Source organism: Centropristis striata, chromosome 6 (assembly GCF_030273125.1).
Source record: "Centropristis striata isolate RG_2023a ecotype Rhode Island chromosome 6, C.striata_1.0, whole genome shotgun sequence".
Lineage (NCBI taxonomy): Eukaryota > Metazoa > Chordata > Actinopteri > Perciformes > Serranidae > Centropristis > Centropristis striata.
The window spans coordinates 33,344,034-33,372,013 of record NC_081522.1 but is presented as its reverse complement, the minus strand read 5'-3'; the positions used below and the strand labels follow the sequence as shown (position 1 = coordinate 33,372,013).

The following is a 27,980-nucleotide window of genomic DNA, read 5'->3' as shown; positions in this document are numbered from 1 at the left end:
TTTTTATTATGTTTTACACAGGGTCCCACCTTTTTTTTTTTTTTTTCGGAATCAGGATTGTACTTATCACAAAAATATTGCTGGCAGTTTTGGACAGATCGGTTTGTGTTTAAAATGATGACGTGTGTTTTAAACTCAGGAAGAAAGCAGAATTCGCACTACTCTTCTGGGGAAAATAAAATTAACTGAAGAGGACAGTAGCTTGTAGAAAAGTCAGATAACATTCATGTTAGTTAGGGAAACTGCAGCTTGGATTTTTAATCATTATTTAAATAAACTAAAAAAATACACCTGCTTGTGTAATTTTGTGGCTTGGGAGCAAATGAGGCTCTAAGAAATCTTCCAAGCTAACCACCAGAGGATAACTGTTGTGTGTTTGTATTCCATGATGGAAACCAGTTGGGTAAAACAGCCATTTTCAGGGGGAATGCACCACAGATGTCTTTGTACGGCATCAACATCCTACAAGGAGACTTGAACGTACAGTTAAGAGGTGTTGAAAGGGCCGTGGCAGGGAGCGGAAATCAAGCAGTCCCTACCCAGCAACGCTTCACCCCACATCAAACTTCAACTACCGTCTGTGAACATCTCAGGAGTTGTGTGTTGCTTGGCCGTTGGCTGTTGACCCAGCAATGACAGGGCCCAGAGCCACTGTTAGACAGAGTTCAGTCCATCAGAAGACACGTTAGCAACTCAGTCCTGTAACTTGAGACCTCGGACTGTTTGTTGAGTAATGGTCTCTCGCTGTGACAATGATCGGGAATGCCTCATCTGTTGGTAACTAACACTGCAAAAAGGATCATCCTAATATATCATCTGGAGCAGGATTTTTTATAGAAAAACCCCCAATGAAATTCAGGGTATCCGAAGAGCAGTGAGAGCTATTTTGGCTGTGTAGTACTTTAAGAAAAAATCTATGCTATCCACAGCCTTTTTCTATTAAAATGCAATATGCTAAGATGGATCTTTTTGCACTGAGGGCAGGAAACATGACAGTCAGAACTCCACCTGACTGAACTCTCTCCATCAGTGGCTCTGGTGCTAACAGGGAGTCTCTCCCCCCCCTCTCTCTCCCTCTTCTTCTTCCCTTCCAGCTCCCTCACAAAGGCCAGGGCAGGTCACTGAAGTCGACGGGGCCGCCGAGGCCAGCGTCCGCCTCCAGCAGGGACATAATGACCGCCATGGCCGCCTCGTCGTTGCTGGGGCTGCTGGAACCAGGCTCGTCCATGATGTCTATGCTCAGGTGGGAGTTGTCACCTGGACAGAGGGTGTAATTATTGACAAACAATGTTTGAGAAAACCCCCAAATAAACAAATTAAAATGCACTAAGAAAATGTGTTAACTCACTCATGATGGACTGGTTGGAGTATGGGTAGCCTACGGAGTCAGGTCCAGGAATTATCCCTGTGCTCGGCAGCTCAGGTGTCCCTCCATTCTGAATCTATAGATGTGACACATGTATCAGTTTACTGTCACCACAGATCACTTTCAACCTGAGCTAGAAAGGTTTCCATTTCTTCCTTGATCTCTTTGTTTGTCAACAGAACAGACACTGAGGAACATAGGCAGTTTTTTAAATTGAATTTGTATATGAATTACGTTTGAGTATTTTGTGGATAGAATTTTTTTTTATTGTCTTTTGCACATGTTGAGTGTATATTGCGTGGAGAAAAATGTATTTAAACAATTAAACATAATGCAGCAAAAAAGACATGTGATGAAGTGAATGGGTTCTGAATATAGACTCAATAAGTCTGATTATATTTCTCTAATATATACATATAGAAGATTAATATATTTGATACAGTCATGGGAAAAATCATTAGACCACCCTTGTTTTCTTCAAGTTCTTGTTCATTTTAACGCCTGGTACAACTAAAGGTACATTTGTTTGGACAAATATAATGCTAACCACAAAAATAGTTCATAAGAGTTTAATTTAAGAGCTGATATCTAGACATTTTCCATGGTTTTCTTGATAATGATTTTGGTTATTATCAAGAAAACCATGGAAACTGGCTAGTGTCAACACACAAATGTGGGGATTGTCCTCGAGAGTTTAATTTAAGAGCTGATATCTAGCCATTTTTCATGTTTTCTTGATAATGATTTTGGTTATTATCGACGCTAACCCTAACACACATTTATATGTATATATTTGCCCATTTTAAACAGTGTTACAAAGGGGGTTTTAAAAGTCCCTAAACCTAGCGAGAAAGTCTCAGAAAGTCTAGTTAGCAACACTGGCCCGAGCCCTGCCACCATAAAGGAGAGCAATGATGCAAGAGCAGCAGGCTGAGGTGGACAAAACTGAGTAAAGACAGTAAAGAAAGTGTCTTTTTTTTGAGAGAAAGAAAGATTTTTTTGAGTTACAAACTAACTTACTATTTAACTGAAATTATCTTTATAAAATGTATGAAAGTTTATCATCTTTGTAGTTCCGAGTTGGGAACTTCAGAATTAAAAAAAAGGTGAACAAAGTAAAAAGGCTTTGTCCACTGCTTGTTCCATTTTCAGAAAACTGGGTAAGATGCCACTCAAAACTGTTTTTCACTTCTCGGTCAACAAAAAGGGACTAAAAACTAAATGAAAACTATTTCAGGAATCAGAAAGAATCAGAAAATAATTTGAAACTGAAGTTGGATTGATTGAATGCTATTGAAACCCAACCTTATGCAGGAAACGTTGTGCGTTTGTGTTACCTTCTTGCCCCCTGGGGAGCAGGTGTCAGGTGGAGGGGTGCTGGTGATGTTCAGAGGGCTGGAGCCACAGCTGGAGGGGGAGGAGCCTCGAATCCTGATAGAAACACAGATGGTTGCAATGACTTAAATGTTTTATACATATTTTATAAATGTTATTTCCTAATCCATAACCTCAATTGCAAAAACCTGCACTAAGTCATCGTTGGGTGACTTGGATAACGGGTACCAAAATATCCATATCCTAAGTAGGGTTCTACGATACGATACTCATTTTCAAAAGTATCGATACCCCCTCAATTGACATAATAAGTAAACATAACCTGTGTTCACTGGGAACATGGGAAAAGTGCAACTGTACAGCAATTAAACCCAAATTGAATAAAACTACATGTACCTTAGACTGCTGCTTAAATTCAAATTTAACTTAAAACAGGAGGCCAATATGTGACGACTCAATCTGCACTGTGCAGACAAAATCACAAAAAGTACAAAAAATATAAGCAGCTTCAGTCTCTAATCAGAACATAAATAAAAAGGTGGGCTCAGACTACACTGCACAATTCTATGAGCTACAAACAAGCTGCAACAGAGAGGTGATGTGCACCACATTATTTAATCACTTTATTATATTGGCGGATATCGCGTGTTGGCCAATGTCCGATTTATTTTCAAGCCAATATCGGCTGATACCGTGCCGATAATATTGTGCATCCCTAACCATCACTATATGTGATATGATGCCATACTGTCTCTTTGTGTCAACTTCATCTACAGTAAACATAGAACAAGGGGATTATTCAAGTCGGTAATAAACAAACTTCTTCGGCTTCATAGTTTTTTCGATTTAAATATGCCGATTTCGTCTACTCTCACCTCTGGATCTCCATCACTTCCTCTGCAATCATGCGTCCAATTTTGCCAGCTCCTGCTCTTGTGCCGCCGGGAATGCCAGGGACCGTCTGCAGCACGCGTCGTCCTCCACCTGCCAAGCAACAGCGATGGGAAAAATTATTAAATTACATATTTGTTGTGACGAATTAACGATCCACAGTAGGGGATGGATGGAAGTGGCTGTGGGTGTGTATTTCTTTCAAGTGGTATTTTACCCTCGGAGGTGAGAACACTGTCCATACTCTGTGGTGAGGCAGCAGACTGAGGGTAGTCTGATCCTTCCATCATAGGACACCTGGGGAGATGAGGACAAAAGTGGAAATGTTCTAATACTTGACAACTAACTATGTATTTCATCACTTTAGGAGAAGAGAGTTCTTGTCTACTTACGACACAACAGTGTTGGTGGAGACGATGTACTCCACCTCCTTGGTCCAGGGGTTCATGAAGCTGAACCATCGGCTCCTCAGCATGATGAAAGAACCGTCTTTGATCTTGAATTTGTAACAGTTGGTGTTAATCTTCTCTCTCATCTGCAGCACTGTTGGCAGGACCATCAGCAGGGTGAGTAAAACATGCACATACTGAAGATTTAAGACATTTGCATTCAGTCACTTCATCTTTGACAACCATAGGCGTGTTTCCACTGAGTACTTTCTGAGTACTTTTTGGAAAGCGGCTGAGTGTTTTGGCTCCGCCCACTAGTTAGTTCCCCTCGGCCTCTGTTCCCGTACAGGTACTTTTGTAGCGACTAACCAACGAAGGGTTCGAATGGGACAACAGACCAACGCAGCAAGCAGTGTTGCCAACTTAGCAACTTTGTCGCTATATTTAAAGACTATTCAGACCCCTCTAGCGACTCTTTTTCAAAAAAGTGACTAGCAACAAATTTAGAGACTTTTTCTGGTGTTATTGGAGACTTTTGGAGACTCGTTCATGCTCTTCTTAACCAGTAGCAGGCGCCGTCCCAAAGCACTCACAAGCGGCAAAGTCCTCCTGCATTGGTCTCTCCCAGCTACAGTCAGCAGAGCAGGAACAGTTTGCACCAGTCTGCAAATTAATCATGCATGCGCAAAGTCGATGCCTCAACCGTATCCGATCAAGGTCGACTAGTTAGTCGCAGCTCAGAAAGTAGCTACCTGAGGCAGCTACTTTCTGAGCCGCTAATTGGTGAAGTTGGGCGGATCTTGGGCAGATCCTCTCTCCCAAGCCACACCCATAGCCACTCACTGGAGGGAAAAGTACCTAATGGAAATGCGCCTCATGGTGTATTTTTGTCTACCTTGTCTGTGGCACTCTGCCAGGTGGCCAATGTCGTCCTGGTGGAAATACTCATAGAAGGAGGTGCCCAGCAGCTCCTGGGGAAGATAGGCTAGGATGGCTGTGGCTCTGGAAAAACAGACACAGACAGAGTGTTTACTTCAAGTTGCTGATGTGTGGTTTTATTAAGATACTCTTTATTATATTATATTTATTACAACAAGGAGCATTGTAACTTTTCAATGTTAAAGCTAGGCCTGTCACGATAACAAGGTAATTTTACAACACGTGATTGCACAATGAAATAGAAGATGTAGCCTCTTCATGCTGCGCACATAGAAAACAAACATATTTAGGTAGAATAATAGAAATAAAAACATTACATACAGTTAATTATATACATATATACCTATAAAGATTTTAGTTTAGCGTCCAACGAACATTGATAGTAATGTAATACAGTCCATGTGTGGCCACTACCCATGTACATCCCAAAAATCATTGTGAGCCTCGTTTGTGCTTTCTAATATTTTTCCTAGATAGAACTAAATATTATAAGTTTATGTAGTGTTCAACCACAACACCACTACACACTGCAAACTTCAAAATCACAACAGATGAATTGAGGAAGGACGTGGCACACCTTCAACTTAATATTCCTATCAATCTCAAATAAATCTCAGTGAGATCCAAGATGAACTGTGTCGTGTCTCACCTCTGGTCAACGAAGACGAATTTGCCGTCGATGGCGTGTCGGGAGACGTACTCTGTGGGTTTCACCCTGATGTCTGCCAGGCTGGGTTGGGGGACGATGTGGGGGTGCAGGCGGCCGATGGCAACCAGGCAGCTCAGGTTGCAGCCCTCGTTGTCTGGCTCATTGTCCTCATCGAGACCCATCTTGGTGGGGGGCCAGCTCTTCAGGTAGCCTGTGCTGTGGATGGTGCAGAAGCTCTTACGATCCGCTGTAATGAGTCGGGCAGAGAGACAGTGTTAGAGGTTATAACTCGAAATGGACTGGATTCTTACAGTTCAGTGAACTGAATCTGAATCTAACAGGCCACTACCTTGATTTTTTTTTTTTTAAAACCAGCCCCTGCGTTTCCACTATAGTCGAATACCCGGAATGAGGCCGGTCTCCCTCTCCGAAAGGCCCCTAATTTGAATGTGAGCTGCTCTAGCGGCCGTTTGACTTGCTGTTTTTTTTTGGCCCTGTCGAAGTTTTTTAAAAGCCGGCGAAGTAGGGAGTAGTCACAGCAATAATCATTGCATTTCTTGATAATGATTTTGGTTATTATTAAGAGAACCATGGAAAATGGCTAGATATCAGCTCTTAAATTAAACTCTTATGAGCTGTTTTTGCTGTTGATGATTATATTTGACCAAACAAATGTACCTTTAGTTGTACCAGGCATTAAAATGAACAAGAAATTGAAGAAAACAAGGGTCTAATAATGTTTTTCCATGACTGAAAAAAAAAAAAAAAAAAAAAAAAAAAAGAATGAAAGGGAAAAGGATCCTAATCCCTGCTTTTAAAAGTTTCTTATTAAAGAGTGAAATACAGAAAAAACGCAGCAAATATCTCCCCCTGTAGAATTAAGGTAAAAAAACCCATCTCTAACCGAATTTGTCCAATCACTGAGTTATTGGTCAGTCCAGATTACTTCCTGTTTACAGCTCTTGGTTGTAATGAGTCAGTGTGAACATGAAATGGACTTATTTCCTACTGCTATTATAATACTATTCTTACCCATTTTGAGTTCTACTCACATTTTAGCAGAAACAATGATCATTTCTTGCTCTCCCTCTGGGAAGGACATAGCCTGTTACATTCCAACTACCTGCTTCAACTTACCAGTTTGGTTTTTTATGTAAGAAAAATTAATTAAGGTAAAAACACCCCAAAAGCAGTCACCTTAATGCTTTTCTGTTATAAAATGCTGATATTTGGTGGTATTTTGTGCACAATTTCGTTTTTGACTGACCAGTTCTGTTAAATAAGCTATAAAAATTCATACACTTCAAAAGGCAAACTTCCTTGTGTAATGTTGTGTAATTGAGATGTTCTCATGCTAACTGATGCGTGATTCCTGGTTATAAGGATGTGCCTCTAAAAACAGAAAAAGGGTACACAAGTGGAAGGCTTTTGCTTTCATAAAAAGGTAACTGAAAGACTGAAATAAACAGTCAAGAGGCACATAAGGTCAAGGCGGATAGAGAAGAGCCCTTGAATGGAAGTCAAAGATAAAAACCGATGAGGAGATGCTTCAAGTAGCACAGAGGGGCTGCTGGGGGAGGCCGCCTGATATTTTTAGGGCAAGAGGAGGATTGTGGCTAACAGACTTCTAGCTTTAATTCATGTTTAAAAATAACAACAGTACGGTACCTTTTTTCTTCGAGCAGGTGGAGGGAAAGTCTTTATCCTCTACTTTGACAGAGGGCCTGTTGCACTTCATTCTGCAGAAAAAGGACCGTCTGGCTCCAGAACAGAGTCTAGACGGACCGGGAGGGATGTCTGTCTTCACTGGAAGACCAGCTGCAAATACACACACATACAAATACGCACAATTTAGTTCTTTGTTCTTTTATATAATAATTTTCTGTAATATCTAGCACAGAAGCTTTCAAAATATTATTGCATTATTATGAGGGCCGGGACTTTAACGCGTTAATTAATTACACAAAAATGATCGCGTTAAAAATTGACTCATTTTAATCGCACTTATTTTTGCACCGCGGAACGTTTCTCACTGGATGAGTTTCAGGCGGATCGATTATACTGGAGCACCAACTAGCGTTCATGAGTTCAGACAACAACAAACCACAGTGAACATGAAGGAAGAAGCTGATGAGACGCTTTGGTTGGCCCTGTGGATGATGGGACATTTTGTTACAAAAAACAACGGATGGAAGCGTCGATAAGAGCATGGTTGTGTTGCTATGCAACAAGGAATTCACATACCACCGCAGCACATCCAGCCTCAAGTATCACCTCAATGCAAAACATATAGCAGCTAGCGGCTAGTGTGGTAGCTAGCGTGGATTGTGTTTTACTTAAAAAAACAAAGTATTATAGTTTACAGAAGGTCTACCTACCTATAGGCTAACTGAATTTATGAAATGTACTATATTTATAAAATATGCTGTCTGTTGGACTTGAACAAAAATAAACAATATTTTTGTTGCTTAAGCTTATGTATTCAGTCATTATTCAATGGTATACTAAAAATCCATGTGAAAAAAATTACTTCTCACTGTTCTCAGGTCAAATATTTATATGCGATTAAAATGCGATTAATTTCGATTAATTAATTACAAAGCCTCTAATTAATTAGACTAATTTTTTGTATCCAAATTATTATCCATCAGTCTGAAATTCCTGTAGCCTAATTTAATTATCATTTGTATTATCAGTGCCCCTATTTTTTTAGTCTTGAATGATAATAGATAAAATAGTATTTTCATTAAGAAAATGTAAAATGTAAAACTTTTTGTGTCCCAGCTGCCAAGAGGAGACGGATGATGTGTTTGGACTTACTTTTAGCGTCGATGAGCCTCTCTCGTGGGGCTGTGTCTGAAGAGGACAGCTGCTCCTTGACCTTGGCAATGTCCTTAGGGTGAAGGTAGTCAAACAAGCTCTGACCTATCAGGTCATTCTTCAGACAGGAGGTGATATATACAAGAGAGAGACAAAGACACAAAAGAGGTAATGAAATGAGAGTGGAACAGAGGCACTTTACACTACAATTTAGATTTATGGTTGAATTTCATTTATAAAGACTGGAAAATACATTTTTTTTAAATCACATTTTCTAGATATTTTTCAGTGTTCCGTAATATCATCAAGAATATTGTTATTGCAAAATATCCTGAAATATCGTGATATTCTTTTATGGCCATATCGCCCAGCCCTAAACTGAAGATGGCAAAAATTCATATCATCACTAACTTTTTGAGTAAGAAGCAGTAAATGGACATGCTGAGTCTATTTTTATCTAATCCAAACACATTGTCAACATACCTGACTGTAGTTGAGAATCTTGTAGACTGATTCGGAAACAAAGAGAATCTTTCCACGGTCACACCCAACCACAAACAGGAAACCATCAGCAGCCTGAGGAAGATTGAAATGATGAAAAATCAATTGTGAAAACAGCATGTTACAGACTGCATGGTTAATCAACTACTGTGCTGTTAATCTTAATCACTTAACACTGACACCATGTAACTCACCCTTAATATCAAGTGCTTCAGTTCATCATCTGAGAGGAAGGAAGGCTTGTAGTTGGCCTCTGTGTACGGGTTGGCTGCACCTGAACACAGCAGTAAACAAACATGTAAGTATCCAGACTGAAACTACATATGTAGCAGCTCACAGAGTTTGCAGCTTTCTTTTTTTCCTTTCTACTTTAAGTAAGCCATATACCTAGAATCTATCTATAAAGAAGTGTTTGTGTGTGTCTAGTTCATATCTTGCTAACCGTTAGTCAGACTGACCTCAGATTTTGTATGTGTCTTGCTCATGGCACGAAGGTGTGCATCCTCGATTCTGAAGATTTTTGAATTCATTTTTCAAAATATCATTATTTACGTAGGACGTGTTGCAGCATTGCACTGTTTCCGATCGGACGCCTTTTAGGAGAGCTCCGCCCCCTTTTAGTGGAGCTCCGCCCCATTGTGTGATAGGCCTACACCTGGTCAGTAACAAAATTCACTCTGGATTTCCACACCTGACTCATCTCAACTGTAAGTCTATTTAGCCTACCTATCTCTAGGAGTTTCAAAGTGTGCTACAAGGTTCGATTTTCCAATAATATTCGAATAGTTCCCAGCGAATATCAATGTTCAATGTGTATGTGCTGGATGGTGTGCGTACCTTATGAAAAATAAGTGTTTATGGAGTTGCATGCGTTGTTGTAGCGCGGTTAGCATGCTAAGCGGAGATTTTGCTTTTTTCACAATGTGGTTGAGGGATGACATTCATATTGCTTAGCGTAATGCCCATAATCATTTAAATATGAGATGTATATATCAGCTAATTGGATTCATGTTAATGTACTTTTACTACAGCATACTGCGTAATGTGCTATTTTAAGATTAGCATGCTAAGCGGAGATTTAAGCCCTTTCTTCCACATCAGTTTGATCCATTGAAAACAGTAAAAACAAAACTTTATTAACTGACAGCTAAGCATAATACGGACGGAAAGATAGCATTTCTGTGTTAAAATAACTAACATAAAATATTAAAATAAGACTTTTATTTGATATGTCTTCTGCTACCCCTCAGTAATAGTCAGGTAACATAACAACCTTTTATTTTATAGATTTTTTTTTTCACTTCTGTCCCAGGGTCAGAATTATATGTACTAGTTGTTATATGTACATACGTTGAGCCATCTCCCAGTATTCAACACTTTACTAGTTTATGCTCACCTCTGAGGGTCTTCATGTGCTGGACAGCCATCCGCAGAACCGTCAGCTTGTCTAGTTTGCGCGACATGGCGTTACAGGTGGGCACCAGTGATGCTAGCTCATCAATGAAGCTGTTCATCTTGTCCCTGCGACGCTTCTCGATCTGGCTATGAGCCTCTCTGTGGAGCGAGACGTATCAGACATTAACATACAGTCGTCTTACATTATGATGGATGGATGGATGACAGTTGAAAGAAGAGAAAAAATCATTTGGGTTGAATTTTACATGTTGTATCAAAGACAGAATCTTGAAAATAGACACAACATCAGTGCAAGATGATGCAAGTGTCTGTCAACTGGCTGCATTCTTGCTAGAGTGAATCCATAGAGGCTCCACGATACGATTTTACTCCAATACTTGAGTCACGATATGATATTATTGTGATTTTAAGCATTTTGAGATAATATGGTGAGTATTGCGATACAACATGAAGTGACAGAGAACTAAGTGAAGTATTTTTACCTGGCATTCTTAATACGGCCCTGTTGATCACTGGGAAGACAAACAAAGAAATATTTGAGAAATTTGCAAAGGGAGAACATTTTAGAGAGAATAAACTCCCCCTAACTTCCCCACCACCAGCTCTAGAACAAGAAGGGGCTAAAGGGGAAACTGGACAATTTAATCTACAGTAAATAGAACAACACTGAAGCACCCACTTCATCACCATGGTAATGATGGCCTCTTACCTTCCCAGTTTATCTTTGTCTGGGTCCATGTCACTAAAAAAGAAAGACAGTAGATATTAGTTTTAACTAGAACATCAGACATTCAAATGACAAGAAAAGTTGAGAATTATGTAACGTTAATTGAGTTCAGTAGGTTTGTTTTTCAGTATACTCAATATTTTATGATGCTATAATCAGTTTTTGGTGATGAATTGAACTTCATGTAACATTTATTGAGTCATGTTTGAACTTACTCAAATGAGAAGCCATCAATTCTGCAAAGACACACAAATTCATTCATTAATCAGTTTCTGTCATCAGGGAGGTTGTTAAAAAAATGTGATTTTTTTTACAGTGACATTAGACCAACAGCATTTAATTACTCTCTTTCTTTCTCCCTGTGTTTTCCAAGATCTCCTACTTTTCTATTATGTCACTCGTTTCATTACAGCATATTTTCTCTAGGAGTAGTTGCAGCAGCTGCAGTGCACACCAACAATCACCAGGTGGTACAAGAAAAGCAGTTTGATGTCATCAGTCTCTCTACTGTGGGGGAGTCATGGCAACCGTGCCTGGCAAGCAGATGACAGGGGAACACTATAGAAGCCTTTGGGAATGAGTCACAGCACTCATTTTCACTCATTTTTTGCCAGACTTGCATAGTTTACTTACAGTACTTACACAAGTTTTAATGACTAAATATTTAAAAATAAATAAAAATAAAGAACTGAAAAATGCCTAACCGCATGCTGGCCAGGTATTTTACACTCATATACAGACTTTCATTCACTACAAACATGATATGACATGAGCATCTCTTAATTTGGCTGAAGTTTTCAAAGAAGTTTCTTTATGTCATGAAATTAACCTGAAACGTTTCTTGTGCAGTTGTTTAACCCATTTAAGCCGCGAAAGCATTACCGCATTTCTACCATTAAAACCGGGGGCGATGTTGCGTTATTCTACCATTAAAGACGGAAAAGCGGATACGTCGTTTTGTAGTATTTGTAGTTTTTTCCACCTATTTTCGGTCTCTTGGCCAATGAAATGCATCAGAATACATGCGGGAGTGTCGCAATGCAACATGGGACTTTTCCAGAACTTTGAAATCATGGCGGAAGACGACTGTAGTGGAGGGAGCTCAGATATAACAGCTATAAGCTCTCAAATACTTTTTGAATTTCAATTCTATCTGCTACAGAGGCTGAAAAATCTATTATTTAGTAGGAAGCGTTGACACTTCTGTTGAATTTCCAGAAAAACTTCAGGTTTTAGGGGCTTATTTTAAAATCACCCAGAGGTTTTACAGGCATTTTTTTCCAGGCGTTTTAGGCCTAAATGGGTTAACTTCCTGTGGTCAATGAGTGTAACAATGGAGAGGTCCAGTCACTCTTTAAATGCATCAGGAAGTGTGCAAATTAAAATAATTAATATTAGGGATGTTACGATTCACTCAAGTCATGATTCGATACAATTTCTGATACGGGCTTACAATACATTTTGTCACAATTCTTTCACATTAAAAAAAAAAAAAATGTATAGAGTGAGCTTTCAGACAAATTGTGACTGAAAAAGATTGCTTAAATTATTTCTCAGGCAAAAAACACAACATTTCTGTGGTAAATATGCATGAATATGCAATTAATGCATATCTAAAATAATATATAAGTATATATAAATATATATTAAAAAAAGTTTAAAAAAATGTTAAACAAAAACCTGTGCAAAACAATGCAAATGTGCTCTTAAAATTGCAACTGATATGTTTTATTTTAAATATCAAAAAAATTAATTTTGATTTTCAATGATCAAATTAATAATCAAAATAACCAAAGTAATAATACCAATAAATACATATCTTCAAATAAGCAAACCAAGGCAGGAAGATCAGCATATCATCATTCTCAGGCAGAAGATGAGATCTCACATTCACAATTTTTTCCTTTGCTAACTTGTAGAAACGTTTTAGTTTAAACTAAGTTGTGGTTCCTTCACTTGTTGGTAGTGCTTTTCACCACACAGCAACTTTTAGACATGTTTCTGTTGTTTGCTAACAGACAAAATTGATTTGTGAAATTGTTTCCCCTCCTCTGGGGGCGGGGCTGAAATGTGTTTTCGTGACGTTTGCCACCACACAAGTGAAATCAAAAGTAGATTACGCCCTCTACAGTTGAAAAAGGGTATTGCGATTATTTAATTTTTCACCTCAACCGACTTACATTTGTATTGACATTTAACTGTCTCGCGATCGTTACATCCCTAATTAATATCTTTATAATCTATTTCTTCTCTTTCCTTTCTTTGTTCCATCCTCATTTACTTGTCATTATCCATTTCCCTCCTTTCTTTATCCCATTTTTGTCTTTCCTTCCTTCCTTCCTTCCTTCCTTCCTTCTTTCTCTCTTTCTCTCTCTCGCTCTCTCTCTCCTTACTGGTAATCAGTGGTGCTGCCCTTCCTCTTGCGGGTGTAGTCCATGCCGGGCGTGCTGATGGAGCTGGAGATGAGGTCAGTGGACCCGGGGGACATGAAGTCAGTCATTGTAGACGAGATGTCCATCCTTTGGTCTGCCATCAGGTCATCTGCAGGGCAAAGACAGAAAAACTTGTTTATTTATTTAGCCTCATTAACTATTAGCCTCATTAACAGTCAAAAGTTCCAGTTTGAGTTCATGAAATCACACTTACCACAGATGTTCATCACAGCCGCTGTGTTAAAATCATCTCCTTCCATCCACTCTTGAGCCCTCAACTGTGAACACACAACAACATCACCTTTACAATGAACGTATGTCTTATTGGACTTAACTTTACATTCTCATGTGTTGTCTTCTGACTAGATCTTTGTCCGTGTTGTATGAACACTCTGATGATATGTGATATGTTGCTCTAGATCAGGGATGGGCAACTGGAGGCTGCATACGGCCCGCACCCTCACTTAAAGTGGCCCTCAGTACAACTACATGCATTTGAACATGAAATCTTAAAAGTTCAGTGTCAAAATGCATGAAATTACTTCTTGCAGTTAATGTTAGTCTGCTGTTCTTGCACTGCACTAAAAAAAAAAAGAAATCACAGTAAGTGGTTATTTTTATTTGCTTCAAACCTTTTGTATTCCTATTTATACTGTTATACATGCATGTGAGCATGAAATATGTTAAGTTACTGCACTGTAAACATATTTAAAATTGCAGTTTCATCATATCTGGTTAAGTGCACGGTCCTATATGTGGCCCTGTGGTAGTGTCCATGAAAACTTGTGGCCCCCTGCAGCATTTAAGTTGCCCATCCCTGCTCTAGATATAAGCATCTGCTGAATGAAACTGCAACACTGTAAAACAAAATTTAACTATCAGTCCCAGCAAGAGGGGAGTCAGTCTGAAAATATGCAAAAATATATTTAAAAAAAACACACACACAATTATATAGTTGCCTGGACACATGCTTTAAACATCACGGCATCTAGGTCAAACCTGGAATCAGACTAAACAGGAAGTCACTATTGTCCCAGTAATTGCATGCATAGAAATACTGTATGTCACAGTTATTATATTCCAAGGTTTAGATTTAGGTCATTCCGTATCAGTTACATGAAAGACATGAATCTAAATCATAGTGATGTGTCATGTATGTTCAAATTCCCTCATTTCAGCCTAGAAAGGTAGTACTTAAAGTAACTTGTGGAATTTTCTCAATTGCTTCTGACTAAATTTATACTTTAGGACCAATGACACTAGGAGAGAATACTTTAGGAGAATGACAAGTAATTAAGGCACTGTGAGCTTACCTAATGACACTTGCCTTAACTTAAGTTGAATTATTGCGTTGCCTAACTTAAAGAGTAACTTCACACATGGATAAAACTGCCCTCTCAGGTTGAATGTATCGAGTGTGTTTCATCTTTGAAAAAAGTATGCTTTGTTGCATATGTTACCACACCAAAAAAGTGAGTCACAGTATTACACAACCTGGTGTCAATATAAAAGAAAGAAGGGTCATTACGTCACCATGACAGTATTCTGCATTGATGCCAGTACTACTAAAGTAAATGGGCGGGAATGGTAAGTCCCACTACACACAGTCATGGAAAAAATTATTAGACCATTGTTTTCTTCAATTTCTTGTTCATTTTAATGCCTGGTGCAACTAAAGGTCCATTTGTTTGGACAAATATAATGATAACAACAAAAATAGCTCATAAGAGTTTAATTTAAGAGCTGATATGTAGCCATTTTCCATGGTTTTCTTGATAATAACCAAAATCATTATCAAGAAAACCATGGAAAATGGCTCAATCGGGGCACCCTGTCAGCAATCAATCAATCAATCAATCAATCAATCAAAGGGTATCAGAGGGTCTGAGACACGGACGACTGGAGAATGATTGTTGAAGTGGAACAGCATAAATCATTTATGACATAACACATTCTTTTTTTAAGGATAGATGGTCAGATCAACAGATCTTCCACGTCAAAGAAGCAAAGTAAGCTGTTGGTTGTTGTTGTTGTTGTTGTTTACTTTATACACAAAGTTTATCACGGGATCTCGCGGCCTCCCGTACGTTCAGGATTATCGTGTGTTTGCATGTTCTTGTGATCTCTCGAGTATACGGCTGACTCGATACGCTGCCGTTGCGCGCCCGGTGGGGATTGTCGCCGGGCAGAGGACGGAGAAAAAGCAGTGGCGAAGCTATTATGCGGCCTCTACGCCACCAGTGGAAATCCAAGTAACAGTGACGATGCCGTTGAACAAGTGAATTCAAAAGTAGATAACACCCTCTGCTGTTGGAAAAGGGTATCGCGATTAATTTTTCCATCTCAAATGATTTAAATCGTCTCCCGTTTTTTATTGATTTTTAATAGTCTTTATATCAGTTGTTAAAATTTTAATTGCCTTTACTTTAAAAACATCTATGATGACTAGGGATGCACCGAATGTTTGGTAACCGAATATATATTCGGCCGAATATTGCAAAAAAAAGTCACATTCGGTATTTGGTGGAATGAGTCAAAAACAAGGCCGAATATATATATTAAATACTAGCGGCGCATTTTAATGACGCATGCAAATAACGAGCAGTGACGCGGTAAACATAAACAAAGATGTCGGCAGTGTGGAAGTATTTCAAAGTTACGGAGACGGGAAAAAGAACTGCGGTCTGCAGCGAGTGTTCAGCCGAAATATCTAGAGGGGGGTCCTCTGCTAAGACCTTTGGGACTACGGCTTTAATAAATCATTTAAAAGCCAAACACACAAGGACAATAATTCATTTGTTGTGGGTTTATCCACTTTTATGCGCTACTTTGTTTTTTTTGGGAATGCACTTCTATTTAAATATTCAAATGTCAGAATATTAAATACATTTATTTTGTTTGAAAATCATGTCTAAAAATGTATTTTATTTATGCAATATTTAAAAAAAAAAAAATAATGAAAAACTTTACGTTTCACTTTTATTCATCTTCAGCCAAAAATATTTGCTATTATTTTACTATTTTGCTAAATTGCTATTCGGTGCATCCCTAATGATGCAAGCTTTTGATATCGGTTACACAGAATCAACAGACAAGAATGTAATGTGTCAGAAGGCATTATTAGATGTCATTATATGACACTCAAACAGAGTAAAGTGGGACTAGACAGTACCGTAACTATTGGTTTATGTTTTTGGATTAAACTTTCAGTTCTGAATGAGTAGGGCTGATGTATGTGATCAGTAGGTCTGGTTCAAATTGACCTCTCTAAAATATGAGTCCACAGAAAACACAGCTGCTTCATTTACCTGAATAGGAAACTGTAACAGGCCTGCTGGACGAGCCGGCTATGATCTGGATCAGTCTGGTCGCTCTGTTCTGTCGTGATCTGGTTTGATTCAGCTCGAACTAGTTTCATCCAGTTTGATGTGGTTAGTCTGCCTCGATATGCTCTGATCCGTAAGCAGCTGGTGCAATCCGTCTACTACCCCTGGAGGGAGATGAAGAGAATCGTCAGTCAAATTTAATGTAATCCTTCACAAATCTAAAATGTTTAACCAAACTGAAATACATCAGAAATGATGAAGATGACAATATATGTACACAAGATCACAAAACTTGATAGAAGCAACATATGGTATACAAAAAACAAGGGAGGTACTTTCACGACTGATGACCTAAAAAAAATGTCAGACCTGAATTTGGGCTAAGTGGATAATTTTCTGATGCTCTATTCATGCACAGATGAAAGCTTAAATGTGTATATATATATATATATATATAGATGTCTATATATATATAGAGAGAGAGAGATTTAAAAGAGGCTGCCTTTGCATGTTTTCGTTGTTTTTACATTTTCTTCTGTTGACATTAGGGCTGGGCGATATGGACCAAAAGTCATATCCCGATAGATTTAGGCTGAATATCGATATACGATATATATCCTGATATTTTTATCGCTAGGTGAGAGCAAATTTTCAGTCAAAGTCAGGCCAAATATGACATGTCACAATTGGTTTTATTGAAACAGTTTATCTAAGTGAACATAAATACTGTATAACAACAGGAGTACCTTTTTTTTTTTTTTTTTTTTTTTAAATCAAAGCTCCATAAAGTGTACATTTAAATAAAAAATATCTTAAATGAAAAAATAATTATTATTTATAAAAAAATAGGATAGAAGGATAGGATAGAAATTGAAAGTTATGAAATCAAAGCTGCAGAACTAGTAGAACATGATGACAGAGGGGAAAAAAAGAGGAGCCGTGTTTATTGTTTGGAGACTTTTTGGTTTAAAAAAATCCAACGTTGACCAAACAACCATTTTATGCAACTATTAAACCAGGCAATCTACTTATCCCTACTTTTCAGTGCCTCACAATAGGAAATCAATAGGTACAAAAGCATTTATGTTCAAAGGACCAAACGACTGGAACCATTTACCTGTGGGTATCAGATCATCGCAATCACTAATCTGTTTAAATCAAGTCCTAGCCTCCTATTTTGAAACATCTTGCTCATGCTTTCATTAACTCTGTCACCATATTTCATCTAATATTTGTTCAAACTCTGGCTGCAATTTTGTCTAAGTGATTTTTGTATATGTCTGTCTTGTCTGTTTTGTATTGTATTGTATTGTTTCCTTTCATTGTATTGTGCTGAGTTGTGTTGTGTGGTGACGTTTTGTGTGTAGGACCCCCTCGTAAACGAGTTGTGACAACTCAAGGGGCTTATCCTACGAAAATAAACTTCAATATATGCAAGTGTTGTTGGGCTAAAGTTGTCACAGGAGGCAGCAACATGAGCAAAATGCTCACCCACCTTAGCTGCAAGCATGTCTTGGAATATAAGGAATGTATGAAGTTAAGATCAGTGCCCTCCACATCAGGTGACACGGGAAAAGCGAAAGAAAAGTCGAGGCAAGGAACCATCTAGGGGGTCCAGTATTCACTCAACTTGAGTGCTTTTACTCAGCTACAATCCACCATTGCCAATTAGTGGCTGTGGATCTGACTGTGTGGCTGCTCTGATTTGAAATTCACTGTGTAATTGCTTACTTTTTTCCTTTGGTTTGGTTATCAAGAATTTTAAAAATCTCAGTATGGCATAACCGTAGTATTGTGGTTATCAAGAATCCTGAATTGTACTGGAATTAATATCGACTGCTAAATTGTTTGTATTGCGTCATCCCTAATTAAACAAGACTTCAAAACACTTTTTATTACCTTAAATTTAGAAGATCTATTTTAAGACTTTAATGATCCATTAAACCCTGCACTACTAAGTATCCTCACCACTTCAACATGTTGAATAATCCAAAGCTTGACAGCCTCTCAGACTAGGGGGTTGGCAAATAGTCAGTTGGACAGATGTGCTGCTCCTGGTGCACATTACGGGTCTCTCGAGAAGTTTTTTAAGAAGAGTTATACTAGAGGTGAGAATCACCAGAGACCCCACGATACGATATTATTGGGATTTTGCGATATGGTGAGTATTGCGACACAATATATTGCGATTTAACTGCATTTTGTCCACAAAATTAAATTCAATCAAGAATTGTTTAGTCAAATAAGAGAAAATTCTCAGTCTATTCATCTCACTTCAGTCTTTTTATTTCTCCACAATGAGAGTCAAACCCACAGACTGACCAACAAAGTATTCAGTCAAACTGAACTGAACTGATATCAAACATGTATGGACGACAACAACTGCAGCATTTTATCAAACTTTCCTCAACTTTAAGCTTCACTGCTCTGATTTTTTTAAATTAAACATTAAAAAAGCCGAACTTTGCAGCGTTATTTTGACAACTTCCCGACATCATTTCCTGGTGCCTGTAGATTCCTTAAATCTTCTAGTCTCATATGATACCAGTATCTCCAGTATATTCCTAAAAGTGAGCCCACTAGGGTGAAAATTCTGACCGCCCACTATATAGTATAATAATAATATCAATACTTGGCGGCCATGAATCGATATATAATATTGCCATGCAAAATATCACAATACTATGCTACATCGATATATTCCCTCCACCTCTAAGTTATACCTGCTTTAACAATTTGATCATCGGGGCGTCCCGGTGGCTCACACTGGTAGAGCGCTTACCACATGGCTGTGTGCTTGCTGCAGCGGACCTGGGTTCGAATCTGGCCTGAGGTCCCTTTGCTGCATGTCTTCCCCTCTGTCTCCCCCTTTCTATCTGTCTCTATCCAATAAAACCAGTAAAAATGCCCAAAAAATAATCTTTAAAAAAAAAAAAACAATTTGATCATTAAAAAATATGTAAGGCTGTTCCTGGAGTATTATTGTTTGCAGTAGTAGTAGTAGTTGCTACTGTACTACTGTAGTTAGTAATAGTAGTAGTAGTGGTATAAAATATGCGTAGTTATTAGATGCATGCACGAAATTGCTCGCCCAAAAAACAAGGTTACTTAATCAAAGAAAATCTAAAATACATGTACACAACTTTCCATTTCTAATAATGACAGACTGAACAACATGTAATAAAGATTAACTAAACCCTCAAGCCCCTGTTTTCAGCTGAAACCCAATAAATACTTTGCTGATGACACAAATGTCCTGGGGTGTGGGAGAACTTTTTGGATGTAATCACAACCGAACTAAGCAAAATAAAATGTTGGTTTGACACCAACAAGCTTTCATTAAATTTAAAGAAAACAAAAATCAAGGGTGCGTGAAATCAAATTCCTAGGGGTGACAAAAGATGACAAAATCTCCTGGAAATCTCACATCAGACATGTCCATACCAAACTGTCAAGAATTTTTTCAGTTCTAGCCAAAGCAAAGTGCCTTCTAAATCAAAAAGCACTTAACATTCTGTACTGTTCACTGGTTTTACCTTATTTAATCTATTGCACGGAGGTTTGGGGTAACACATATATTAGTTGAAACGAGCCATCAGAATAATTCACAATGTCGGTTTTCGGGAATGCATCAATCCATTATTCATAAAATCTAAACTGATTAAACTACACGACATTGTGCAGTTTCAGTCAGCAATATTCATGTACAAAGCAAGAAATAACCTTCACCACATAACATACTAAAAATGTTTCAGGAAAGAGAGGGAGGGTACAATCTAAGGGGAAAATTAAACTTAAAAACTTTTTAAAAACATGCGCAAAAAGGAAACAATTCTCTTTATCAATTGCCAGTGAAAAACTATGGAAAATCAAAATCAAAAATCTATCAAAAATGTCCAAACATGATTCATTTAAAAAACAATAACAAACACATCATCTTTATAAAATACAGGGAGGGGTCTTAATGTTCACCAGCCATTTGAGTTTAGTCATTCTGTGTATTTGTGCATATCTGTATATAATTATTATTGTTGTTATAATTGCGTGTTGTGTTCAAAAGAAAAAAAAATAAATTCAAATTAAATCAAATCCATGCAATTGAATGTTGTGATTGCCTGATCTAAAGCAGGTGTTCACACATTTTCAGAGAAGCTGCATAGGGCTGGGCGATATATCGATATAAAAAATATATCGATATATTTTTAATGTGATATGGAATTAGACCATATCGCATATATTGATATAGTTCATGTCATGTGTGTTATTCTTTTCTCATATAAACATATTTATTTCTGAAAAAGATTGGCCTATTTTATTTCATAGGCTATTTATATTTAAGATTTTTTATTTTATTTAGATGTGCACTTTTAAAAGAAGGTACTCCTGCTTTTATAGAGTATTTATGTTGACTTAAATAAAAAGTTTCAATAAAACTACTTGTGACATGTCATATTTGGCTTTGACTGAACATTTGCTCTCACTTTGCGATAAAAATATTGGGATATATATTGTATATCAATATTCAGCCTAAATATATAAGGATATGACTTGTGGTCCATATCGCCCAGCCCTAGTAGGACCTAACAGGTATATACTTCTTCCTTTTTGAACATGTACAATAAATCATGGAATCACACTGGATATATTGTCCTATTTATTTCCAATTATTTTATTTATTAATTTATTTTTTACATGTTTGAAATAAAAAAATCTAACCCGGCTATTGCAATTGAATTTTGCTATTGGCTGATCTAAGGCAGGTGTTCACACATTTTCAGAGATGCTGCACTGAAAATGTTCTCAGTTGGTGAGAAACCACTGTCACAACAAACTTGACCGGACTTTGAGTGTTTAATGAACGGTGACCACAAAATGCAAACCTTAAGAAAACATGGTGAAGTAGCAGGGAGTGGAGTTCTAGGTCAGAATACGCTTGGTGAGCCAGGCTGGAACAAAGCTCTGGGCTAGAGGGGGAAAATCACTATGTCCTGATTGAACACTGAAGGAACTGGTGCTGAAGTGAAAACTGGGTCAGCCAGTCTCTATGGTCTCAAAACCAGCCAGCCTAAATTTCCATCCACCACCTACTTTTACCTCAGTCAGTGAGTCAGCAAGCCATTCAGCTTTGTTTCTACACTACACCCACTCAGATAGTCAGAAAGCATGAACCAAGGAAACATCCAGGCAACCAGGCAGCCTCCTGATCACCAAAATCACTTACACTTGGGTGGTCAGACATACATACTCAATATTAGGAATTGCCTGTTTTTGTCATTTTATATTGCTAATTTAATGAGCTGCCTATTTACCAAACACAGCCCTTAGTGGTGTTGAGAAGATTCCAAGGGACTAGATGACAGACGCTACCACTAGCACAGTATAGCTTTATTATTAACATTACTGCTATTGGAAGTAGTGAAGGGACAACATTTGCTGTATTTATGGAGCCCACTAGATGGCACTCTTTGTTTAACAAAGGGCTGAAAACACACTCAATTACCATTGCTGAAGCCTTATTTTCAAGACCGCCATCTAGTGGGGTCAAAAAATAAAGCAAATTGTTCACGAAGCTTCATTGTCCCTTCACTAATTGAAAGCTGCAGGTGCATAATAATGAGGACACAGGAATGTGTGGGCTTTTTTCAAATTACACTAGAAACTCTCTGATGACCATTCTGTGAATCTTCAGTCTCTATTTGAGCAGTAGCGCGTTACATTTCTAGGCACCTCATGGTTTTATTACAATTCGAGGGCAACAATGCCATTATAAAACAATCATCGATGTCAAATATATATACAGAACCTTCTGCATTATTAAAAATATTAATTTGTACATTAAGAGTAGTATTGATTTGTGGTCTCCAAAATGCAACCAGACATCTGCCTTCAGCTTTTGCAGTGGTCTCAGTTGAGCAGCTCCCGACCAGGGGTCGCTTTCACCGAATATTTTACCTAATTTTCCTTATAAAGTTGTAGGGGTATGCCATATTGTATCTTTCACAATTATACCGGTATTTTTTTTGTATGAGTTAAAAAAAAATGCATATCATGATATTGGCAACATTCCTATTTCTTGATGCTCCCGGACCCCCATAGATGGTTATTTTTTATTATTTGCCAATACTCAAGAGTAAAGAGTAATTTTTTGTATTTGGCAACTGTTGAGATTTGCAGTTAAGATTTAATTACTTTCATTAATCCCACAATAGGGAAATTCAATCCCCGCAATTAACCATGTCAGTCCTGGGATTCGAACCAGCGACCCTCCGGTTACAAAGCCGATTTCTGACCTCTAGGCCACAGACTGCACACTTCACACTACATTTTAGATTTATGCAAAAATACCCTGAAATATCATGATAATCTTTTAGGGCCATATCGCCCACCCCTATAATGATGGAAACTTCTGAGGGCCGTCAATCATATTGACAGATTAGAAAATTGAGGTGATCTACTATAATAAAAGTAATTCACACTCCTGTCTAGGAGGTGGTGTGAGAACATTAATTATCTCTGGTGTAGACTCTTCTTGATCTCACAAGCAAAACCTTTTCCGTCCAGCTTTAACTAACGCATTGGCCGGCTCTGCACGCTTGTAAATATTTGAGCCGGAGCGCTGTTGGAGTACAGAGTTCTGAATATTCAGAGCTCCACAATGTAATGTTACTATGGGCTCCCTGTCTGGGCAGCTGGGGCAGCAGCGCTGAAACTGCACATTACTAACGTTAGCTATTAGCATACAATAGCTAAATGAGTTTTTTTTTTCAAGCACAGTAATTGCGATGGTGTTAATAAACGAGGTGAGAATAAGAGGGATTGGTGCAGTGGATAAAAGACAAGCTTGTTTCACCTCTTTTGTGGATTCTATTTTTAGGCATTATGGTGTTAAAATTTTTAAAATGTCTCGTCGTTGATCTTTTCTACCTGTGCCTTTAAAACTGCGTGACGCAGCCTGTAGAGTCATGTGAGACTAACAAGGCACAACGTAAGTCTAGCGGGGTTAAAGATCAGGCATCTACGGGAAGAAAAGTATTTATATAAAGATCGATCTCAGGATTCCTGAATGGATATCGGAAAATGAAATCAAATATCAGTTTGAATTGACTGATTGATTTTTGAAACCCAGCCCTAGTTCTAAAGGTGCTGTCACATTAACAAACTGGATGGGGCTGACCCACTTCCTATCATGACTTGATCCCATCTTGTCTGCGTTGTTGAAGCTCAATCTGATTGAACTTGTGGACCTTAAGCTTGTGGAATGCTGTTGTAAGCATGTTCACCATGCTCCCCCCCACAGTTTATCCATAGAACTTTATTGACTATGGTGACCTCTGGTATATCCCAGCACAGTTCTGCAAGCATCATCCTGTGTGGAAGTTCAGTGCAGTTGCATTTAATACAAAATATTGTTCAAATGGCTGATTTACTTGTTTTTTCTCGTAAAGCTAGTGTTCTGCAAAAATAACACAACCAGGCCCGCCACAAAAACATATTTTTTAAGGACGATATATTTTCCCAGAAACTATCAAGATAAATGACAGTATCGTTGCATCAATGTTGTTTTCGTTCTATAACGATATTAGAGCATAATAAGTACATGCTTTTTCACAGCAAAGAATTTTTAAATCACAAGAAAATAAAAAATTGGAATTGAAATGTGGAAAAGAAATATTAAACTATCCTAGATAAATAAAACATAAATAAATAAACTACAACCAAAACAAATACAATAGACTTTCAGGCTCTGTTAACAAAACATTGCAGTGAGATAATAATTATGCATTATATTATTTTATTATTAAAATAAACAGCTGGAATGGCTGCTTGGGAAATAAAGTTGTTTTTTTCTGCAATTCGTACTACCTGTCAAGCATTTGCAGCATTACTTTAAATACGACACAAAAAAAGCACAATAAGTCCCGCATGTAAACGACAATATATTGAGTCCATGAAAAAAACTATCGTGTCCATTTTTATATATCCAACGATAAGTCGGTATAGTAATTATCGTGACAGGCCTAAACACAACAAACTTAATCATCACCAACAAGAAGAATTGTGTTGAAGAAAGTTTTGTATTAATGAGTGTCAACTGGGGACATTAAAGAATGTGTCTGTTGTAGTTACAGCAGCTTTGGAAAAAGAGACATTTGTAGCTGATCTCTTGGTTTTCAATAAAAAGTAAAAAATAATCAGTTGAGCCTTTAAACGTAAACTACGTGACTACGGCAACCACAGTGCATTTGACTGAAAGTAAGCAGATTACATAGTCACACATTTATCCATAACACAGGTCACACTGCAACAATAAGACTGCACATTTTTTTCGTCTTGTACTTTGATATTATAATTTAAATTAAATCCTCATTTGCACTGTCTTTACAATTAATTGTTGTTTTCATTTTGTGCAGGTTTTGTTTTATAATGCCATTTTAATTCCATGTTTTGATCAATTTGTTGCTGCATTTAAAAGGTTTACAATCAAATTGTAAACTAAACTAAATCAGTGCATTGCTATGTAATTGTTTTACAAGGTTAGCAAAGGAAAGTCATGCTGATTGGTCAGAACCTCCAATTGTTTGACTCAAATGCATTACTTGGAACCTGGCAAGATGGATTTGAGATCTTGTGATCAGGTGATTCTCGATATCAGATACCAGCATCCAGCTTGTAAGCAAAAGCCTACTGCTTGAATGAAAAATAATTAAAACATAAACAGGCATTTTATGTGTCTGATCATAAATAATGTTCATTAACGTGGCTGATGGCTCACAATGGGTTGACACTTTTTTTTACCATATACATTTCTCTATTTTTATAGAAATTCTGAGACTTTTAATTTGTCATATTTAATTCACACAGCAGTATTCAAAACTAGGCTTTACCCTGCCAGTATTTCACACAGACTATGTAAAAAATTAAATTACTAGAAAACATGCTATATTGTAATAAATGTAACATTATCGAGATATGAAATGCTCTGTAGTTGAAAAAAAACATATTGACCATATCGTCCAGCCCTTGGCTCTCAAGAAAACTGCTAAAAATTAGCATCCACAGTGGCAGTCACTGAGCTGAGCAACACAGACAGAATGCATACAATATCACAGTAATATGCATACACACCTCAGTATCCATACTTTTGGAAGATACAAGACTTCAAGAATTAGTATTTAGCAATAACAGATAGATAAGACAGATGGAAGATAAATTCATTTCTTCTCACAAAGTTACAAAAACAGTTTCTTGTATCTGTAATGTATCCAATTATTGTACCAAGAAAATACATTTTTCATCACTATTTGGAATTTTGGTAGAAATTACTATTTTGTCATTTCATCTTTTGGATGATTAAGCTAAATTTCCAATCTTCTGTTATCAAAATGCCTTCGTGGCTCAGTCAATACTGTTAAGCACTAATGTAGGTTACTAATCGTCTAGTAAAAAGTCCAAGTCTGAAGTTCATACCGGATGTCTTTCCTGTCATGAAAAGGTTAACATATGACCTACTGATAACACTACTGTTGAGGCATACCTGCAAGTTCCAGATTTAACAATTAATATGATATCTCAACATAAACATAAAGGCCAATGTAGACTTCAAAGCAACAATAAGCAGAATTTGTAATACTTCTCCTTTAGCCCAAGTTTGAGAAATCATACAACACTGAATGTGTCCTGCACACAATGTAACCAACTCAACTTCATGATCTTTTAGCAACCACTGCAGAGACTGCAGACACATTTCTACTGCCAATGCCAACTATGTCACAACCAAACATGTGCCTGTTGTTTCGAAATAGCCACAGTCTCTATATGCCAGATACCCTTATTATCCAGGTATACACCTAGATACTTATAACTTGGCACCACCTCGATATCCACCCCACAGGTATTCACTGGTTGAAGGGGGGGCTTGAACCTGCAGAAATCTATGATCATTTCCTTAGTCTTTGAGGTGTTCAGTAGGAGATAGTTCTTGTTCAACTATGTCACAACCAAACATGTGCCTGTTGTTTCGAAGTAGCCAAGGTATCTACATCGTCACACTGTTAAAATAATCACCAAAGTCATTTTTTGTCATCAATTTTTTTTTTTTTTTGCCTAAATCATCTCCTCATGACGCCGGCCACCTATGGTAAAATCGCCTACATGCTCTGTTGATCAGATCATGTGATTTTACCCCTTTAAGATAATGGCCTATGTCAAGTGTGTGATTTAAGCGGATTTATTCCGCCTAAGTCAAAAATAAAATGTGATTTAGGCAATTTTTAGAACATGCCTTTGTGACTTAAGAAGATACTTGTCATGTCATGTTTCTGACAGGCTCATGTCACTCTTATGTAGACACCTTCAAAATAAAGTGTTACCATAACTGGCTTCAGTCACAAAGGCATGTTCAAAAATACATAATTTACACACAGTGTTATTACTATGCCAGTAGCCATCCTTTTTGAGTAAAATGATCAATACATGTCATATGTTACACTTTTGATGAAGTTTTTCGTGTTTCCTGAAAAAACGAGTTAGGCGATTATTTTAACAGGGTGACGATATGGGTTATAAAACACACATTACGATGTTATTTGAAGAGTTAGGCGATGGGGAAGTCGAGGTTATCGCAGCAGGGTGGATGCTGTCGAAGAAACCGTGTGCCAGATACCCACCAAGGCCTGTTTACATAGCTAGCGTGGTTGCATTGGATAGCATTGTTCACTTGGTCGCTCGCACTCAGGTCATGTTTATTTTACATTTAACAAGCGCTCGGACCGGTACATACCTATGGACGAGCTTCCTTCGGGCCCTGGCAATTGCTGATAACATAGTCTGGCATATTGGGTTATTCCACCTTTTATCCGTTACGGCATTTAGCTCCAGCTGACTAATATTAGCATACAGCTGCTAGCTAAGAAACGCTAACTAAAACCACACTGACATGACCACAATCCTGGCAAAACATCGACGATATCTTACAAGAATTAAAACCCAGCAACGGCACTGAAACGCAATATCGACAACCCGTAGGGTTGTTTTCTCTATATACTTACAGTAGGTCCAATGGGATTGGTCTATCCATTGAAAGGTGCTGGTAATATGTAATAGCACCCACAGAACTGTGACATAAACGATTTTCGATCGGTGACCCAGTTTCTCTTCACCGTCATGCCTGTCGGACCACTAACCTAGTT

At 37.8% G+C, this 27,980-nt stretch overlaps 1 protein-coding gene across 2 annotated transcripts; it reads right to left on the bottom strand.

Moving 5' to 3' along the window:
• Positions 1-27,973, bottom strand: bmal1a (basic helix-loop-helix ARNT like 1a). 2 transcript variants are annotated; one of them, XM_059334644.1, is made up of 20 exons: positions 27,840-27,973; positions 16,774-16,955; positions 13,680-13,743; positions 13,427-13,574; positions 11,249-11,269; positions 11,016-11,048; positions 10,789-10,818; positions 10,287-10,444; positions 9,085-9,164; positions 8,873-8,965; positions 8,390-8,507; positions 7,238-7,387; positions 5,570-5,816; positions 4,877-4,983; positions 3,985-4,135; positions 3,810-3,889; positions 3,577-3,685; positions 2,704-2,797; positions 1,349-1,442; positions 1-1,257 (listed from the first exon to the last, which is right to left on the bottom strand). In XM_059334644.1, exons 3-20 carry the CDS (start codon positions 13,723-13,725, stop codon positions 1,100-1,102), a joined length of 1,917 nt encoding a protein of 638 aa, XP_059190627.1. In that variant the 5' UTR covers positions 13,726-13,743; positions 16,774-16,955; positions 27,840-27,973; the 3' UTR covers positions 1-1,099. The 2 variants fall into 2 exon arrangements, with proteins under 2 accessions (XP_059190627.1, XP_059190628.1); XM_059334645.1 differs by lacking the exon at positions 27,840-27,973 and adding an exon at positions 27,572-27,808.
• Between the last annotated feature and the right edge of the window lie 7 nt (positions 27,974-27,980).